Genomic DNA, 21,245 nt, shown 5'->3' with positions numbered 1-21,245 from the left:
ATTAGATCATAGACACTAACTGGGTGTGGTAGCAACAGCTTTAGAGCTTACATTACATGTTTTACTCTATTTGTCAGTTCACGTAGATCATTAAAAACACTTTTTCCGAAGTAGGGTGCGTGGCCAAACGTTAAAATGTAGAGAATGTGGAATATGATATAGGGTCCATTTACTCCATTATTACCCTGTAAAGCCATACATCCAGGCAGCACCGTTATGTGTTCATTTCCTTCCTTGGTTATTTACTGCCCCCCTGTGGTGGAAAATACAATGACAGGTGAGAAGTTAGGCACTATAAGAATTTGTCATACTAAATAGTATGTTAGTAGTATGTGATTTTTGACGCAGCTGGCCCCGTCCGAAATCGCATACTAACATAGGCTACTATAGTATTTAAAGTTTAAAGTATAAAAGTTTGAACTTTTTCCTTTTAAAATGTCCATTGCCATTGACAATGCATTGGGCGCTTAAAGTTAAATATTCCCCCCCCCCCAAAAAAAGGTTGAGAAATAATGATGTCATGACCAACCCAGTGAATTTCGGAATTTCTATTATAAGTATTATCTTTGCAGATCAAATTAGGGTAAATGTCCTATGATTTATTTTCCCCCTCGTCTCTCTGTTGATGCCATTTGACCTGTCATAAGGGACAGTCTGACACACTGTTGGAGCCAGGACTTGAACCTTTAACCTCCTGCTTACCAGGCAGTCACTCTACCAATTGAGCTGAGGTTGCCCTACTACAAGTAGTAGTTTTCAAAATATGTAGTGCCAGTGCACTGTGATTTTTTTTTTTAAATACAAATCTTTCTTATGGGGGGCCATCAAATTTCTCTTTTGGGTCTTGAGTCAAGACCGAGGATCCCGGGGAGACATCCAATTTCTCTTTTGGGTCTTAAGTCCCAAGACTCAAGACCCAAAAGAGAAATTTGATGTCTCCCCGGGATCCTCGGTCTTGACTCAAGACTCTTTTGGATCTTGAGTCTTGGGACTCAAGACTCGAGGCCCTAAATGTAATTCCTGGGAACGCCACTGTTCCATGAGCTGCTGCAGTGCTGCTGTTCAGCCACAGAGAAGAGCGCCGCTCTGGGTTTGGCCTCCATGATTGGTCAAGTTCAAGGATTCTGCTATCGACTTTCATGGTTTTTTATAGGCATACGTGAAGCCTGGCTTTACCATCCTGGCTCGACAAAGTCGCTACTTTTCAGCCTGGCTTGGCGTTCATGGAACGGAATAAACCAGGCTGTACGGACCAGACTTTGTCAAACCTGGATTTGACTTAAATCCAGGCTTATTTAATTCTCCTTTCGTGTAATAGGCCCCCGGTCGATTCAGGTTCGATTCCAGGCCCGAACACATGTTGAGGTGTCTGTCATTGAGCAAGACATTGGAGTTGGAGTGGAGTTTCTAGGTGAAAGTGTTTTTTTTTAGGTCCCAAAATCTTCCATCAATCTTCCATCGGCCTCCATTATAAAGTACAATTCTAAAACTATTTACTAATATTTATTTAAGTACACAATGTGACTACCTTTTCCACCACTGCTAGTAATAACAGAGAAACTATATAAATATTATATGAAAATAACTCACTGGTGAGCAGTACTCAACCATAGCTGAGTGGTCAGTAAGCTTACCTGGGGGATCCAGAGGCTCTGGTCGATCCAAGTTCGATTCCAGGCCAAAACACATGTTGAGGTGTCACTGAGCAAGGCATTGGAGTTAGAGTGGAGTTTCTAGTTGTTTTTTTGAGGTCCCAAAATCCTCCATTGACCTCCATTATAAATTTCTGAACTTTTAAAGGAGTATATTTCTAAAACTATGAAACATTTCAGACACATGGACGGACAGGGTGCAAAACATAGTCTCGACCATGCCTTAATTTTGGCCTGGCGGAGACAATAAATGTTCCCAAATAAAGTCGATGAGCGTCGCGCTTGGCACAGACATGCGCAGAGCACGTTTTGTCAGGGAACTCAGTGCAGTTGTTGGCGGCCGACCATTGGCCCGCCTCAGCTCCACGTTCACATCCACTCATCCAATCACACACTCATTCCATTCTCAGGCCGCTCTATTTAACTGGAAGTTTGCACTACTCATTCCTGCTTTGCTTTTGCTGCTGCTCATGCTGATGCTGCTGCTCTCACCACTGCTGTCTTGCTTTAAAAAAATGCTGCTCACCCTCCACCACCCCAGCTACTGCACCACCTGTCGTTTTGGATCTGCTGTTTATGTACGGCGGATTCGGAGTCCCTGTGGTTGGGAGATGCGCTTTATCAGAGTACCTAAAAGCAGATCCAATTCATTGCCAAACCATAATAAATATATTGCTCATTTTATATTCAATAAAAATATGTTATCCTTCATGAGTTGTCCTTTATCCATTCATGAGTTGTCCTGACAGAATTGTTATAAATGCTGTTCACGGTAAAGGTCACTTTGGTCACCAAAACACAACCCAAAGTGTGACTACATTTATTTGAGTGATGACAACAAAAATGCTTAGAAATAAAACAATATATATTTTAACATCAAAGATGTATAATATGCCATACATCATTCACACAGGTAGGGCAAAAAGAACAAACACAGAGGGAGGAAGCATGGAGAGACACTAGAGTGCATGGAGAGACACTAGAGTGGTTTTCAACTTGTGGGTCGGTCCCCACATGATTTTGGGGGGGTCCCCAGATGAAAGTGAAGTGACAATTTAAGGACTTTTAAGACCCTTTTAATACCTCAAAAAGAAAAAAAAGAAAAAGACCATTACTGCATCATCAAAAGTAATCGACAAACTATACTATAAAAACTGGTCAAACATTGGCCAAATTGTCAAATATAAGAAAGAGGCAACATTTTTGAAAATAGCTGATCTACGAGCTTGTAGATCTGCTATTTTCACAATATTTATCTGTGGAACCGAAAATGTATGCCTCCACTCCTACAATTCCAAGTGCTTATCAGGGTCGGGGGTCCCCAGTTCAAATATGATTATTTTGGGGGGTCACAGCCTGAAAAGGTTGAGAACCACTGTGCTAGTGTCAGGATCCTTGTATATCATTATGTATTGTTCCTATTGTTTCCTGTTCTCTCTGTACTTTTATTGTGTAGTTATGTTCCTAGTGTTCATGTCTGCCCTAGTGTTTGCTACCTGTCTTGTCTCACCTCCCTTTGATTAGTTATGTTCTCCACCTGTGTCCTGTTGTGCCCCAGCCAATCCCTGTGTTGATTTGTCTTGTGTTCACCTGTGTCCAGTTAACCCTGTGTGTTTATATATAGACCCTCAGTTCCTCATGTACCTTGCCAGAATATAAATGTTGTCTTGGTTCTCTGTCCAGTCCTGTTCACCTTATGTTCAATAAATCCATGTGCATATGACCTGCTCTGCTCCTGACTGTCTGTTCTACTTTGGGTCCTAAACTCCTGCCTCGCACCGTGACAGCTAGAATAGAGGCTAGAATCTCCTGAAGAAATTCCTTCAAAGTATTCAGTACATATTACTGTTGGATTACACATGGATGTAAATTGCTGCTGGTTGGTGGAGGCATACAGTACAATTGTGATGCAGACGCAGTTTTAATTGATTTAATACAGAAGTCTTTCGCAATCATTAGCATACATTATGATACTTACAGAGCAAGCAAACAACTATTGATTACACAAAGACAAATATAATTAAAGGGGAATTTAAAGTGAGATAACAGTAGGCTATTCATTGTTACATAATACAGTAGCGAGAGTAAAGGCCATTACTGCTTTTGTTTCTACAACAAAATAATATTTACTGTATACAGTATGTTTATCAAACTACAGTATTTGTTTCTGCTCACATAACAAGAATACCTTTTTTTTTATAAATAAATATATAAATAGATTTATGCCATTTGCAGCAAATATGCTCAGTACAAATAAAATAAATAGTTCAAAATCTAACAACATATACCTTTTCAGATTTGAGTACAGTTTAGAGCCCAGCATCAGAATTACAGATCAAGAATCCATAGTTGACACCAACGCAGTACCTAGAGGGTTTAGTCTAGAGCTGAAACATGTAAACACTAACCTTAAGACCTCATATTGATGTTTTAATGGTATGAGTGAGTGAGTGAGTGAGTGAGTGAGTGAGTGAGTGAAATTACCGTTTGTTAATGTTGCATGCATACAATTGTATGCCCAGCCTGCATGGGATTACAAATCACCATGAATTAAAACTAGCCAGTGTCAGATTATAGCATATAAAATGTCAAACAACAAAGAAATAAAATAACTATAATATTTTTCATATTCAGCTTTTCAGAGTTCAGACCATATTGAGTAATAACTCTTAAATCACTTTTTTTTAAATGTATTGTTGAACAAATAAAATAAATACTAATTAAACAATCTTTCTTGCCTTCTTCTCCAGACTCTAAAGCCTTAAACACATAAAAATTAATCAGCCATTCCAGTTTTAGCTCATTCTGAACACCAGAATATTTCAGGGTTTTGTTGAGCAAATTCATGGAAAGCAACTCTCTTAACCATATTTTGAAAAGTACAAAAGAAAATGGGACTAGCTTTCCAATCATGCAAATCACACAGTCTGTCTATCTCTGGAATATTTTTTAATCGATGAACCACAATGGCCGTAGGAATAGCAGCTCTCAATTATTTAACCAAAGATCTATAGACAAGATGTAACATATAATGCAGGGCCAAAATTCTGTTTGTACATAATTGTGCCCTTAATTGTGGCTTTGACAAAATGCAAATTTTCTTACAATTTCAGTGAAAGATTTTTTTTTGGGGGGGAGGCGGGGGCCTCTCCTCCCCAAAGCATATTTTTACAGTTACAGCACAGACTATTCCTGTAAAAACACAGCATATTCGCCCATGGAGAATTGTGTGATTTGCTCCACATAACTATTTTCTGTTTTATTCTGTCCTACATTTTAATTAGATGGCCCCACATTTCGGGTCATTTCACTTTGTGTCTGGTATTTATATTTGAACTATTCCATACCAAAACAAATCATTTGCATATATCTTTGGGACATGCATTCTTGGCGTTTTGCTATGATGGCATACATACAGTATGGGCCATAGGTACTCAGGCCCACAGGTGGCCTTTGGTTTGATGCTCGTTCTTACACACCTTTATTTTGTGCCTCATCCCAATAGCATGGTAATGGACAATAGGCTAAAAGGAAAACTCAAGTTCATTTGACTACAAGCCAAATGTACACCTATACCTTTCTGAAACACAATTCAACGACAAGGAAAAGTATTCAGTCAGGCCACTCTCGTTGAGATGAAAACCATTTATTTATTTATTTATTTGATTGATTGATTGCAATTAGTACAGAGATACGATTTACAATGATTGTTAAAGGCCTAGGGGCTTGGGTCCTGCAATTATTGCGATGATATTAACCCATTAAAACCGGGAAAGCATTATTTTAGATTTGAGCTATTATACAGTATAGCACATTGGTTGGCTATTCAAAAATCGTGAACGATTGTGCAAATATTTGAATTTATATATATTTTAAAGCGAACACTTTTAACTCTAATCTTTGCTTCTGGGGGTCCCTGGAACAAAATATTTTGAGATGGGGGTTGCCGGCTAAATACAAATCATTTTGCGGGTCCTTGACATGAAAAAGTTTGAGAACCACTGATATAGCATCAGAAAACTGTTAGGATTTAGAAGACATTTGTAGATTCTGCCTCAGGTTTTAATGGGTTAAGCATTGTATTGGCGGTGTGGCCTCTGCTCCCATGATGCTCCAGAGCAAACCTGTGCAAGCATCACACAGCCCTCTGAGCTCACAACCACATGGGGCAGAGCCTAAAGATACATAGTTTTTACATGGATATGATAGACATACCTATGAACCCCTCATACAGCAGAGCCTAAAGATACACAGTTATTACATGGACATGATAACATACTGTACATACTGCATGAACCTGCATCGATGCATGACACAATGAAGACATAAATGCTACGATAGGAGGAGGCTGGGGAGGTGGTGGGAGTTTGTTCACTGACAATCTGTCATTTATGGTAGCAGCGAGAGATGGCTGAGAATGTAAAAGTGAGCGCATCAGACTGGCTTGAATTTCCTTCACGGAAATTTTAATTTGCATTTGAGGAAAAACAATGCTTCCTATGGTCATATGTAATCTGGCAAATATCAAAGCTACAATTGTCTGATTCAGCTACTATTATAACAACTAGACAAATACTGTAGGTGTTATAATGACAGATGAGATTTTATCTCAAAGGCCTCGAACAGTGCGTAGCATTTAAGTCTGGCATTGCATACAGTACAGTACAATCTACTGAACACTCAGATATTGTGCAGTTTATAGTCCAGTGTGCTTTTTCAAAAGGGAGACATTTGTTTTCAGGGACCAGGCTGGCATACAGTAGTATACAAAGCTAAACAGAATATAATGTAATGTAATGTAATATAAAATAATATGTAAGTCGTACTGTACTGGCTTATTGATGGCATCAGCCGAGCATCAAGGGTGTCTACTCTATGCCCTTTACAATGTGCTAGCTAGACCCCTGGGAGATGCATTACTGAGGTGGAGCGCCATACCTATATACCGTCAGCTCCCAGTACTTAGTTACCCAAGCTGTGCTACTCATGCACTGAGTAGTATTATAATACACGTGACAGGTCTGATAGAATGTGCTGCAAGTAGGCAAAATCGTATAAATCAAGGTTTTTCAAATGGGTTTTTCTTTTTCTTTCATACATAATATGAAAGATGTACATGTTTACATGTTGAATAATCCAGTCAGTATAACAAACAGCAGTTTCAGGATAATAAAATACTTATAATTTGTCCGTAACCCATTAAAACCGGGAAAGCATCTGTGTCATTTTGGATTTCAAGCTGCGAGCTTGTAGCATCTGCTGTTTTTGAACATTTTTGAGAAATCTTGAAAGTGTGAGAACTACTGATTTAGAAGGGACTTTTAGAATCGGCCTCAGGTCTAATGCAGGTTAAACTAGTAACTGCTGTGATAGATGTGATATATAACACATATACTGTACCTTTACAGGATTTCTCTCAGCCTCTTGATATGAGGTTTAACAACATTCAAATCTTCAACTATTTTAAGATTTCAATGTATGACACGTCATTTGATTACAATCTACACTTTCATAATCTGTACAAAACTGAAAATGCAGCACCATCTATGAGACCCTGTCACAAATAAGCATAATAGGTATGTAAAACAGGTTTTACTTAATGGCCCCACAATGGCTTCTGATATATATATATATATAATGGATTATGATAGATATAATAATATTGTTATACAGTATATTTTGTATACAGATATAGACATATAGATACACATATAAATATAGATATACCTCCACCTACTGTATAGATATCCTATACAGGCCTAGATCTATCTGAGGTGGTTATTATTACATTTATTATTATTATTATTATTATTATTATTATTATTATCATTATTATTATGTCTTAATTATTGATTACTGTATCTTGATTCCAGATGACTCCACGTCACTGGATCCGTTGTCTTTTGTCCTGTGGCAGAACAGGAGGAACTGTAGGTTAGCAGCAGGTATATAAAAAGAGATTTTTGTCACATTCCTAAGCCAATAATTTGATGACCGGCGGAGACTCCGCAAGTCTACTGCCGGTCATCAAATTATTGGCTCAGGAATGTGACAAAAACAAAAACATGCCCATGAATTCAAGGCTTCATGGGGTGTGTAATTGATAGAAATTAAGTAATTTTTTGGGGTGAACTACACCTTTAAGCATTTCATAGAGATGGGTGGGTTGAAAGACTAACATGTGAACAGTGCAACACAGAGCCATTTTCTCACCCGCTGCTGCAGTTGTCGTCGCTCCTCAGCAGCAGTTGCTGTTCGGTGTGATGATGGTCAACTTTCTGTCCATCAGAAGCCTCGTCATCAGATGTGTCTCCAATCCTGGAGGTACGCTCATCACTAGGAAAGAAAACATTATAGAACTGAAATCGAGTGCAGCGATAGTTCAGTTATAGGCACGACAGGCAGGAGGTGTACCTCAGGTGTATCACAGGAGTCACAGCGCCAAACTGAATGCAATAGCATTGCAATAAATGGTTATTCCTGACGAAAGTGTCTAACTTGAATTACAGTATTATTCTTTGGATGTAGTTTAAAATAAAGTAGGTTACATTTTGCCATAGGAAAATAAGTAATCATTAATAATGTATTGACCAGAGAACTGTTACCACTTAAATCCTATAATTAGTTAACCAGAATCTTAAGGGCTCTATACTAATAGGCCCCCTGTTGTTTAAATATCTTCGCAGAGAATAGCTGATCTACAAGCTCTTTGCGATGTGCGAGAGCTTGTAGAATATATCGGACCACATCGTCGTACGCCCCAGAATAGGGATGCTAGGGTTCCAGTGGTTAAAACATAATGGATCTCTAGGGAACACGTGGTGGAAACAAACAAATAAAAAGTAAACGGTTTTAAATAGCCTGTAACTATGCACAGCACAGGTCTTCCATGCTGTGTGAGTGAATCATGGATGTATAAGGAAAAGAGTTAGAACAAACACATTAACAGGGTGTTGATCTTTGCTGAACTTTGATGCTACTATCCCCCCCGCTACTTAATATGCACACGCATGTGTTATTCCGAATGGATGTGGGAGTACAAGAATGGTGGGTATGTCACTGAGGTTACATCAAGTGGAGATATTCCATTGTGGGAGTTTCATTTTAATTAGACTCGGGAGGAAAGCTCTAGAAGGCTCAAACCTAAAGCCCGATTTTATACTTCGTCAAACGACATAGCCGCCGACCAAAAATAGCAGATCTATAGGCGTCATCAGATCAAGCATAAATTAAGCATCAGCAGTAGATCCTATATTACCCCCCTTTCCAAACCTCATGGGTTATTATGCCTGATCTACCGCATACCAAGGCACCATGGGCTCTACCAAGTAAACAAGACCATAATACCAGTTGTTTCACCACAATACCAGGTCAGGCTGTGAGTGAGGTAACCAGAACGCTCGCCCAAAACACACTCGCTTGCCCCCCCCCCCACGTTTTTTTTGTATTCATGTATTCGTTTTACTGAGGTTAAGTATAGGAATAAGGTTAGGTTTAGGCATGGTTTTACTGAGGTTACGTTTAGGAATAAGGTTAGGTTCAGGTAGTTTTACTGAGGTTACGTTTAGGAACCTACTGTAAGTGGCGACCGTTCCGAGGTTGCCGGATTTGAGCCGGGGCGAGAGTGTTTTGGGGCGAGCGTTCTTGTATTCGTGAGTGACTATCTTACCTGAAAGATGCAATCCATATACTGTGGGTATGTCCATAAACATTACCTCCCCCCTATTCAAAATCTGCTTGATTTGCCTAAACAATACCGGTGTCCGTGCAATCGCTGTGTTTAGAGTGTACAAAGGGCCTAACCATGCAGAGAAATTAGGAAGATTTTAAGTATTCAGATTACGGTTAGGCCTACAATGTGATTGCTAACATGCAAATTGTAATCTTCTTCACAACACAATAATTGCTGATGTCATAAAAGTGTAAATGAGATCAAATCTCCACCTCTAATACATCAATAATAATCACATGAGAGAGTGAATTAAAGGATTTTGGAGTTTACATGGTTTTGATGTCAGTTCCGTTGTTGCTGTTCCGGCCTCCTGGGTCATCCCTCAAGTTCCTGAAAGTCATGATCAAAATCAAAATTATACCAAGACTAGGATTTATGTTGATTAAAATAAAAACAGAATATAAACAGTCCATTCTGGCTACCTGTTCATGGCTCGTTTGCTTGAGATGGCATTTGCCTCCAGGGCAGTTGTGGGGCCGGCATTCAGTTCCTCAGAGCCACTGTGACCATGCTGTGCGACCCTTGAAACACAAATACAAGGTTGAGAAGTCTCATTCTTCTCTGGTCTATTTAAAGGAACATGTCCCCTGAAGTTCAAAAGGAGAATTGCACACTTGAGAAGGCATACAAATTCTCGTCCTCACTCATTAGGTTGCTTCGCCCTTGCATTACGCGGGCTGTGGGCCAGCCCGGGGGCTTCAGCAGTCCTGTCATCAGTCTGGGGATCGATACTGTGGAGGTAAAGGTTGCCGTTAACATATTACAGTCAACACTTCCCTGTGTGATGAAAACAACTGTGTCTATTTTGACAGAGAGGCTAATATGGAGTCCAAAAAAATTGGTTGCACAATATGAAATGGGTTAACAGCATTGAACCTGGAATCTTGTGCATTTTCCACATCCTCGTGATCATTGCTTCCGTGTAGATCGGTGTGCGTGCGCAGTTCATTCAGCCTTCAACATCAAAGAAGATGACAAAGCTTCAACTTCCTACTTAGTGGTGTAAAGTAACTAAGTACATTTAACCAAGTACTGTACTTATGTACAATTTTAGTACTAGAGTAAAAGTACAATATTTGCCTCTGAGATAAGCGGAGTAGAAGTGAAAGTACTGAAAATTGGAAATACTCTAGTAAAGTAAAAGTACTTCAAAATTGTACTTAAGTACAGTGAGTAAATGTACTTAGTTACTTTCCACCACTGTCTTTCGTGTGTGTTGAAGTGAAAATGTGTTGCTACAGTAACAGTACAATCACTGACCTGCTCCCTTCTTCCCCTCCTCCACTCTCTGGATCGTAAATGCCCTTTCTGCAATCCAGGAAAGGATATGATGCAACTCATAATACAGAATACATAAATACAGGAAATAATCACTGCCATTTGCTTCTATCTAACAAACAACAAACACAGCATTTCTTCATAAATGAAAGTTGCATAATTCATTGTTAATGCGTGCGCGGAAAACAGAAGTCATGTGAAAGGTTATTCATTGTCATTTCTGATAAGAGTGAAAACATGCCCTCACCTCTGTCGGCATTTCCGAGAAATGCCAAAGTACAACAGCACAGCAAGGACCCCGACAGATAGCACAGCAGCCAGTGCACCAACTGAAAAATAAACAAGACAAAAAAAACACTCCTTTGTCTTTGGATACAGTGCAGTTAATTTCATCGACTAAAACTATGACAAAAAATGGTCGTCGGCTACTTTTTTACACTGACAAAAACGAAATAAAACCTAAACTATGGTAACTAAAACTAAGACTAAATATATTGACGATTTCGTCAACAAATAAAAACTAGACTAACATGTTAGGGAGGGACTAGTGGAGAAGAGATCCAGGAGAACTAAAATACATTTTATGTTTGGTTGTGCTCCGGTGTGGTGCTCTGAAAATAGCAGATCTACAAGCTCACAACGCGTCGTGACGCCTTGTGAGCTTGTAGATTGGCTATTTTCAGCACGCAACCAAGTGTAAAATCAGTCATTACGACGCTATCAAGGCATTTTTTGTCAACAAAATCAACTGTAGATTTAGTCGACTAAAATCAAATGATATTTAGTCGACTAAAACCAGACTAAAACTAAAACCTTTCAGATGACTAAAATATGACTAAAGCTAAATGCATTTTTATTCATAAGACTATGACTAAACTAAATCTAAATTTGCTGTCAAAATTAACACTGATACAGTGAAAATAATTAACACAAGTGCAGTGCAAAGAGGTGAGACAGTAACTCACAGATTGTGATCCATTGCGGTGCAGGAACCACATTCTTGGTATTCCCCCTCGCCTCTAATGCCAAGGGATGAGATAACAGTGTGAAGTGCTTAACATACAGTATATAAAACATGAAGAGCTGCTTGAATATCACAAGATAACGGCTGATTCAGTAAGGGTCACTGATAAATCGGGGCTTTATGGTATTATTAAAGATTACCGTACCGGTGACTACATACGCAGAGCATTTCTCCTCTATCAAGCCTTTTTCATCCTGAGAGCAGAAAACAAAGGTCACTGTATCGTTTTAACATGTTTCAGTGCAAACAGGATATTTTATAATAATTAAAGGTAGGGTAAGTGATTTACTTTAGTTAAAATAAGTGTTAAATAGCTCTATATTGTGATAGTACTCATTGCTATAGAGTGTTTGTTCAGTAAAAGGAGTCTCCATGTGTCTCCAGCTCTTTATTAAACAGAAAATGCATTTTCAGTGCTCTCTCCTGATTGGCTTAAATGTGTGTCACCTACCTGAAAATGTACTATATTCTGTTTACTAAAGAGCTGGGGAGACCCCTGTGACCGAACAAAGGCTCTGTAGCAATGTATCAGAATCAGAATATAGTACTTTAACCTTTTTAACAAAAAAATAATAATATACATTTGGGGTGAAATTCAAAGAAGCGTTATATACTCACAAGGGGGATTACAAATCTAATTGTCAGATTTAGGCAGCTGCTCGTGACAACTGCCTCCTTGTCCATTCTTATCACATGTGGTCCGGTTTCAAATGACTGCTTGTGGAAACAAGCAATCAGGGTCTGTAGACAGAACACATTAAATGATGTACCTGTAGTTGGCCCACTGAATTCAGAACAATTACCTTGAACACATAACATAATAAGTAATGTAATTCCAATGAAAATGCCACTGAGTTGAAGTCAGTAAAAAGTCAGTGAGTGTAGGTATGGCCAACGCCCAGTAAAAATCCCCAGTGGGGTAAGTACATTTACTCAATTTTGAGGTATTTTTTGCTTCTACTCCACATACATCTCAGAGGCAAATATTATACTTTTACTCCACTACAATTATTTGAAAACTTTAGCTAGCCTACTACAGTATGTTACTTTATAGATTTGGATTATTATTATAAAACATTACTTTTGGTACTTTAAGAACATTTTGATACCAATACTTTCGTACTTTTACTCAAGTAAATTGCATTATTGATACTTTTACGTAAAAAATGTGAGTACTTTTTCCTCCACTGGGAATCCCCTCCCTTCCCCCATCCCCTCCCTTCCCCCCATTCCCCATTTGCCTCAGCCTAAACATCACCTATATCTTCCTGCTTGACTCCTTGATTTTAGATTTAGATTTTATCAACTACCTTATCATGATACACCTCTATCTCAGATCCGACAGGGGCAGTGCAAGGGTAAACATAGCCATCGGCCACCTTGATGTCTTGACAGAAAGCATTGTTTTGATGACATGCTGCTGTGGGATGGAAATAATTATTTGATCATAATTGTCAAGTCTGCAGCATACAGCAAAAAAAAATGAAAATTGCTTCAGGAGCAGAGACAAATATCCTTGAGGAAATTGTACATTGTCCCATGTCCTTAAACAGAGGACACAGCATAGCACCGAAAAAGGAAGAATTATCCCATTTAAGAGGAAATGGGTAAGAAATAATATTGGTGAAAGTTCAACTCTTACCTGATATTTGGGAGATGACGAGTGACAGAGTTATGGGTGCTATTAAATGGCTCATTTTGTGAGTCCTGTACTGTGCTGTAGCTCGACAACAAGGAAATGAAGTTGAAAGAAAGGAAGTCAGTGGCCTCATATGATCTCATGTTAGAGGAGGGCTTAGTTGTTGTCTTTTTTTAACCCTTATCTAACCAGTTAAAACACTTTTTGTGTCCTGGCCAAGACTTTTACCTATACCTCCATGGCCATTCAGCTGTATTAAACATGGTTGCAGACAAACAGCCTATAACAAATTACAGACAAAAAAAGTTAAAAGTTACAATTCACATAAGTACATACAATACTCGTCTCATCTGGAAAAGCAGTAGAAGTAGCCAAAACCAGTTAGCCTAAAATGCTTTACAGAATCAGGCAGCAAAATTAATTTGACAGCCTGATTTACCTGCCTCCCATTACATCAACATTGTTTTAAAACATCTAATACTACTAGACTTAAATCCATCTGAAATTAATTTTCAAGCTTAAGGAGTAGCATGCACTGTAAAAGCCATTTTTCCCAATTCAGGCTTTGGGGACAGTTACTTATTATAGTATAATCCTGGGAGCATACTAGAACTGTTCAAGTATTACTTTGATAGATGGAAGTAATGCCAGGATTGTCTTATAAATAAAGGTATAATACTATAGTGAATAAATCTATAGGTGGACAAAGCAGTCCAACCAACCGTATCATTTTTGATGAACCTCTGTGATAGATAGGTATATCTATCTGAAGTATGTGATGGCTTTGAGAGGATGCATGGATGTAGAATACTTGGCTAAAATCAAGCACTGACATAAAGGTAGCAGCTAGCAGTCTCTTTTTATCCTCTTCTTAAATACAAAACCCAATTTCAGCAATTCAATTCAAAGGAGCTTTATTGGCACGAGAAAACATGTGTTTATATTGTCAAAGCAAGTGTCAAAATATAATAAAAACAAGTTATGTCACGTATTGTGTTGTTACATGCATCAGAGCAGCAATCTTTTGCAGTCACTTTTGGGATAATTAGCAGCATTTTTCATGTGCAGTAGGTCTACTCTAGAGGTCTACTCAGTAAAGTTAGTGCAGGAAACTCAATGGTTAGTAGTCCTTAGGGTGGACTTTATCAGTAACTTAACTTTATCTATAAAAGTTACTGAATATTTGTACAGGGATACAGATGGAATCTGATTTCAATGAAGCGTAGTAATAGATGGGAGGTGTAGTTTAGTCAAAATTCAGAACAAGTTTCTAATCATAAAGGGTGCATTATATACAGCATTGGTTCTCAAACTGGGGTCCGGGGAGTTCCAGGGGGTCCCCAGCTAAATGATGGATAGTTAGGAACCAAATGGACCTTTATGGGTCTGTAACTCTGAGAGTGTACAAATGGAACCAAATGGACCCTTTTACAATCTAAATTGGGGTCCCAGAGACAGAAATGCCATTAAATGGGGGTCTGTAGCCTAATGCATGTCAAACTGCTAGAGCCGTACAAAATCCGTACAAAATCTTCTCTTATGGGAGTCTCTGGCATATCTTTTCAAATGGGGGTCCGCGGCCTAATAAGTGTCAATTTGGGGGTCCTTGACATGAAAAGAGAACCAGTGATATATAGCAACTGGAATGTTCCCGTTTCGAACCCAGGCTCCTCCTGGCTTGAAATGTCCTTGAGCAAGACTTGAGCTTCCCAGGCAATAGACACACACGGCCGGAAACGGAAGGCCTACAAATCCACGCCCACTTTTGAGACAGCGCCACTACTCGAGGTCCGTTAGAACGATGAACTGCAGCTGCCAATGCATTCCCTATGAGAGGATATGAGAGTTAGCCTACTTTTAAAATTATCCTGCATTAACTGAAGACGATATTGATTTAAATAAAAATATGTTTCCAAATGTATGGAGTGTCTTTGTCAACATATCTTCTTGTTTTCTTAATAGTTGATGTGTTTAACATTTAATTTGCCACTTTAACGAGTTACCCATAATGTTAACACAGCAGAGGGTAGACAGCAGACAGACAAGTTGTCGCATTTCAGTGACATCACTGTCTTTACGAGCGCCGAGCGCCGACCAGTGGCGTACCCACTGTAGAGGCAGGACAGGCGGTCGCCTGCCCAACTAAGATCTCGCCTCCCCTAAAAATAATAAAAAATACCCGAGAATGTGTCATTGCGTGCTTAATGTCCTCAAAGTCACGCATCCAACAAGCTTTGAACTGAGCAGATTGGACCTTCTGTTTCAGAGATAATGACCAAAACATATTGAAAACGGCCACTTTCGCCAGTTTTCTGGGTATTGAAAACCTCAAGGGATGCGTCCGTGACGTATATACCATGCGACCACTTAAACTCTAGATCTCCGATGCTAGCGGTTTTGACATACTGATGGAGTAAATTATAGTATATTGTGGGTAGTATATCGAGATGAAAGATATGGGACATTAAAAAGGATAAATTAAACAAATGGGACAGATTATTAGAACACAAAAAAAATCCCTACAGCCTCAGTAGTTAACCAGTGAAATGACGGTATTTTACAATGCCTCTCATAGAGATTGCATTGAGAGCTGCAGTTCATCGTTCTAACGGACCTCGAGTAGCGGCACTGTGTCAAAAGTGGGCGTGGATTTGTAGGCCTTCCGTTTCCGGTCGTGTGTCTCTATGGGATCAATGTTCAATAGTTATCATTACCGACTGCTCCTAACTGTTAGGATGAGTTAAATGTAGAGGACAAAATCCAGGTATGTGTTACAGGTCCCAGGTAGCCAGGACAAGCATGCAGATAATAATGTCCTGTTTAACAGGAGAAAGAAGCACACAGAATGTTTGAGTTCTTTTCAGACTGGTTGCTCTCATCAGAATTTATTCACAAAAATCACAAATTCACAATTCACTTTGTTTCCCATTTCTTTTGTTCCTTTGTATTATCATTTCAATGTATGTTACTTATCTTCAACTCTGTTTTCACCAAAATACATCATTGAACCATAAATGTAACACTGGAGTTAATCACCATTACAATACTGCATGTTTTTCCCATATTCTTTTCCATATATTTTCACATAGCAAACCTGTTACACCTCATTACTTCAAAACATACAATATAGTACCCAATCAGACCTTCATTAACTGTCTTGTCTTTCTCAGGAATATTCACCTTTAACTTAATGCACTTTTCACAATACTTTTTTAAGCAATTATACTTTTCTTCTTCTTAGTAATGCAGCTTTAAGTTACTGTACTGGAAATATTAATTGACTAATTCCTGAGAGTTTAACTTATTTAACCATGTCCAAACACAATAAAATAGCATGTCAAACTTCTTACAGAACACCAAAATACATTATTAATACTTTACATAAAAACGGGAGCTCAATGGGAGTCTGAATTAGGATCAGAAAGTCCTATGTAAACATTGCGCACTCACGTCGCCATTTTGCATTGATTGCTCCAGCCAAACTACTGTGTACTGTGTTTGTGGAGGATTGATCGTCTAGTCAGTAAGAATACTCTGAAGATTCTTGCAGGGGCCCTCATTCAAGGTCATTATGATTATGCATGCACTTCATGGTATCACAACACCTCCAAGGCCTTAAAAACAAGGCTCCAAACATCCCAAAACAAACTTGTAAGGCTACTTCTTGGCCTCAATCACAAAACCCATCTAACCCCTGCTCATTGTGCTAGGATTGGATGGCTTAGGGTTGAGGACAGAGTACAGCAACTTGCTATGGGCCTGGTCTTCAAGATACACCACAACATTGGGATCCCCCTGTATTTGTCAAAATACTTCCAAAATGTTAATGAAGTCCATGATCATAACACCAGAGGCAGCTCCACAAATCATGTTCAACCCAGATTTGGCTCAACTAAAGGGAATTAAAGGGATATTTCACTTTCAAATAAAATAAACATTAAAAAAATATATTAAAAATAAATGAAAAAAGTAATGGAAAAATCACGGCCCCCTCACGCATTAGAGTGTCCTACTAATGTGTGAGGGGGCCGTGATTTTGCCATAACTTCTTTCATTTTTTTAAAATATTTATTTTTAATGTTTATTTTATTTGAAAGTGAAATATCCCTTTAACTCGTTCTCATGCTATTCATCAAAAATGTGGAATGCCCTACCAAAAGGAGTAAAGGAGTGTAAAACCCTACTCACTTTCAAAACTGCCCTAAAGATACACCTTCAGTAGGCTGCAATTCGAAAATGGCCCCTGTCTAAGTCTTACCCTACCCCCCCCCCCCCTTTCATTTTCCTCTTTTGTATATATATTTTTTCTCTCTTCATACCAGTAACCTGAAAGCTGATTGTATGACATTCTGTATAGTAGTGTGTATATCTGTCTGTCTCTTATATGTCATCATGATTTGTGTGCATGGGGTTCTCATCTTAAACAAGCTGCATGCTTAACTGAGTCTTCCAGTTTAGTAGACCTTGTATTGTGAATTTTGTACTTCCATGTACTGTGATTCTCATGTCTTAGGCTACTAAATAAAAGTACATCAATCAATTCTGCACTGGATTCATTCACAAACAATAACCACATCTTGCAAACACTTCAGAGTTAGGCTCCACCATCAGAACGTGTACTTAATGATCACATTTATACCATTTAGTGAGTTGATGCACCACAACTAACCTGTTTAACAGGAGAAAGAAGCACACAGAATGTTTGAGTTGTTTTCAGACTAGTTGCTCTCATCAGAATGACGGCACCGTAGCTTCCTGTCTGCAGGTAATAGTATCCCATGAGGGAGAAAACACTCTGATACTGCCCCCTACTGACCAAGCTGAATACTGATACACTGACAGCTCCAAAAACGATTTCAAAGTACAAAATAAAATCAATAAATCAACACAAAAATGTGACACATTATGGGTGGGTCACATGTGTGCAAAATTACTTAAATTGGCCAATACTAAAGGACACACATTTGTTTAAGTTATATAATATATAATAATGTGTCAGAGCAGAGCACTATGATAGTGTTGTCTGCATTAAAGTGAAAGTTTCCATTGAATACATTTTCACTGCTACATTTTATGTAAATAGCGAATAAGAGTGGTCCCTGAACTGAGATCAGCTGTTGAACATAATAATAATAATACATTTTACATAGCACACTTTATATTTTACACACATCTCAAAGTGCTACATTGCAGAAAAGGTTTTTTTTTAAACAACAACAATGGAATTAATCAAATTCAGATCAATGGTCAGAGACCCACCTCCCCAACTATACACAGCTAAGAAAAAGTTCCAAGGCCAGCAGGCATGATAGTGAAAGGAGTTTGTGTAAAAAATCTCTCCATTCGTCCACATGAGCTGCTGTAGGACACAGCCTTTCTATTGCTGTCTGCATCTTCATTCTTCACTAATTAAGGCGTTGCAGTAAAGGGTCTCATTACAGGTAAATGTCTTTTTCAACGTGTGACCCTTTGATTTGGATTTCACTTGTAATTGCACGGGTCAAACACAAGAGGATGCCCTTGTCACATGGGTCAGAAGCTCACATTGGATAACCTTTTCTCCATGACCTGAAGAAGAGCCAGTTGTGGTGAGTGATCAGTAGATGATTCATTCTGGGGGAGTTAAAGGTTTGGGAGAACTAAGCATGCAAGTAACTGCAGTTTAGTGGTGGGAAAAGTACTTTTCCCACATGTTTTAAGTACAAGTATCAATACTGCATACTCTGTTACAAGTAGAAAAAGTAGAAAGCACTCTTTATGCAGAATGTCCCATTTCACAAGTTTTCAAATGTATAAAATGTATAAAAAATCTTTGAAAATAGCAGATCGGCTATTTTCAAATGGCCGAAATGTATACAGAGCTGAAGTGGTAATGGTTTTGTAATAATAATCAAAATCTACAAAGTAACTAGTAACTAAAGCTGTCAAATAATTGTAGTGGAGTAAAAGTATAATATTTGCCTCTGAGATGTAGTGGAGTAGAAGTAAAAGTACTGACATTTGGAAATACTGCAGTAAATTAAAAGTACCTAAAAATGTGTACTTAAGTACAGTACTTGAGTAAATGTACTTAGTTACTTTACACCACTGCTGCATTTACTTACTGTCAGACACAGACATGGAATAAGATGAACCACTCGTCTCACGTTGTTTCTTTATGGAAAAACAAAACAAGGACAAACATACAAACATACGGAAACCATGTGGTTTGGTACAGTATGTAGGTGTGGGTGTGGGTGAGTGCGTACATGTAGGTGTATGTGTGTATGTGTGTGCGTGCGTGCATGTGTGTGTGCGTGCGTGCGTGTGTGTGTGCATGCGTGTGTGTGTGTGTGTGTGTACCACATATGGCGGAGACGCTGTTACTTATACCCATAGGGTAGGCCTACTGAGTGACTATTGTATCATGAAGACGTATGCCATGGTTTTGTGAATGTAACCTTACTGCACCTTTAATATTTGTCTCCTTGTATGCTCTCCTTTGTGTGGACATAAATACATGGTTTAGAATGTGTGTGTGTGTGTGTGTGTGTGTGTGTGTGTGTGTGTGTGTGTGTGTGTGTGTGTGTGTGTGTGTGTGTGTGTGTGTGTGTGTGTGTCAGAGCAGGAGTGCATCCTCCATGGAGTCTGGTCATGGAGGAGGGATGGCTATCCTCCCATCAGATTCTAACCAAGAGAGAAAAGCAGGATTTAATGGGCACTCAAAGGGCCCTCTGTCCTCTCCCGCTTTTCTCTCTCTCTCTCTCTCTCTCTCTCTCTCTCTCTCTCTCTCTCTCTCTCTCTCTCTCTCTCTCTCTCTCTCTCCCTCTCTCCCTCTCTCTCTCTCTCTCTCTCTCTCTCTCTCTCTCTCTCTCTCTCTCTCTCTCTCTCTCTCTCTCTCTCTCTCTCTCTCACACACGCACGCACACACACACACACACACACACACACACACACACACACACACACACACACACACACACACACACACACACACACACACACACACACACACACACACACACACACACACACACACACACACACACACACACACACACACACACAGACAGACAGACACACAGACTGACTGTACACAGATAAAGCAGAGAGGCCAGCAGGGTGCAGCATGCTTCAGGCTGCATCTTCTCTGGTCCACCGAGAAAACACAGACTGCAGCCTGTGTCACAGTGATGTGGGCCCCTCTCTCTCTCTCTCTCTCTCTCTCTCTCTCTCTCTCACCTCTGTCTGTCTAGCTCCCTTCTTCCTTTAACATGCAGTGTGTAAAGTAACTAAGTACATTTACTCAAGAACTGTACTTACGTGCAATTTTGAGGTATTTATTTTTTACTTTACTGGAGTATATCCAATTTTTAGTTTATTATTGGTTCTACGATATTACACAACCAAATTACATATTACATACAGATTTCATTCTCATCTATTTCTTCATTTCTTCATCCTGTTTGCCACTTCTGAGTGACCAGTCCTGTCGACATCTCCTGTGTCATACGAGGTTGACACAGGAGACCCTGTGACCCAAACCACTAACTTATATTTATACGTATGTATTGCAGTAACATCCTGTCCCCAAGATGTGTCATTTTAGCAATACAAGCCTTACACATACAGCATTATGCTATTATTGGTTCATTCTTCCTTATTGTAAGCTTATAAGCAAGGTTTATGAGCTCTGCTGTACTATACTCTTCCCTGTTAATTCTTCTCTTCTTTGACCATCGTTTAATAGGCCTAATAGGCAAACATGGAGACCTCATAGCACCTGCCCTGGGCTGGGATTTGCCATAAGGGGTCCAAGGTACCCAAGGTTAAGGGCAAGCAGGGTTGAGAACCTGTTGTCCCTCTAACTCCCCATCTCACCTGGCATGGCCTGTTTCAGAACCCTGAGAACAGCGAGGCTGCAGAACATCATCACTAACA

General features: G+C 39.2%; 1 protein-coding gene across 4 annotated transcripts; it reads right to left on the bottom strand.

Moving 5' to 3' along the window:
* Positions 1-5,295: 5,295 nt before the first annotated feature.
* LOC308097929 (uncharacterized protein) lies at positions 5,296-13,977 on the bottom strand. Of its 4 annotated transcripts, none has more exons than XM_080446069.1 (13): positions 13,329-13,977; positions 12,997-13,103; positions 12,305-12,427; positions 11,832-11,880; positions 11,628-11,681; positions 10,910-10,991; positions 10,645-10,692; positions 10,261-10,338; positions 10,029-10,115; positions 9,807-9,905; positions 9,655-9,714; positions 7,866-7,988; positions 5,296-7,560 (listed from the first exon to the last, which is right to left on the bottom strand). In XM_080446069.1, the coding sequence occupies exons 1-13, from the start codon at positions 13,456-13,458 to the stop codon at positions 7,506-7,508; spliced, it is 1,095 nt and encodes a 364-aa protein (XP_080302195.1). In that variant the 5' UTR covers positions 13,459-13,977; the 3' UTR covers positions 5,296-7,505. The 4 variants fall into 4 exon arrangements, with proteins under 4 accessions (XP_080302195.1, XP_080302194.1, XP_080302197.1 ...); XM_080446068.1 differs by having other exon boundaries at positions 5,297-7,560; positions 12,997-13,106; XM_080446071.1 differs by lacking the exon at positions 10,261-10,338 and having other exon boundaries at positions 5,297-7,560; positions 12,997-13,106.
* Between the last annotated feature and the right edge of the window lie 7,268 nt (positions 13,978-21,245).

This window comes from Gymnoscopelus braueri, assembly GCF_963280865.1.
Source record: "Gymnoscopelus braueri genome assembly, chromosome: 13".
Lineage (NCBI taxonomy): Eukaryota > Metazoa > Chordata > Actinopteri > Myctophiformes > Myctophidae > Gymnoscopelus > Gymnoscopelus braueri.
Note: the sequence above shows the minus strand (reverse complement) of the source record. Positions and strands in the feature narration are given on the sequence as shown.

Excerpts from the sequence above, each read along its gene's own strand:
- LOC308097929 (XM_080446068.1), bottom strand. The coding sequence starts at position 13,458 with ATGAGGCCACTGACTTCCTTTCTTTCAACTTCATTTCCTTGTTGTCGA. Across the intron at positions 12,428-12,996 it reads TAGAGGTGTATCATGATAAG|ACCCTGATTGCTTGTTTCCA; the intron begins GTAGTTGATAAA and ends TTCTGTCTACAG. Across the intron at positions 11,682-11,831 it reads CTCTGCGTATGTAGTCACCG|AGGCGAGGGGGAATACCAAG; the intron begins GTACGGTAATCT and ends CCTTGGCATTAG.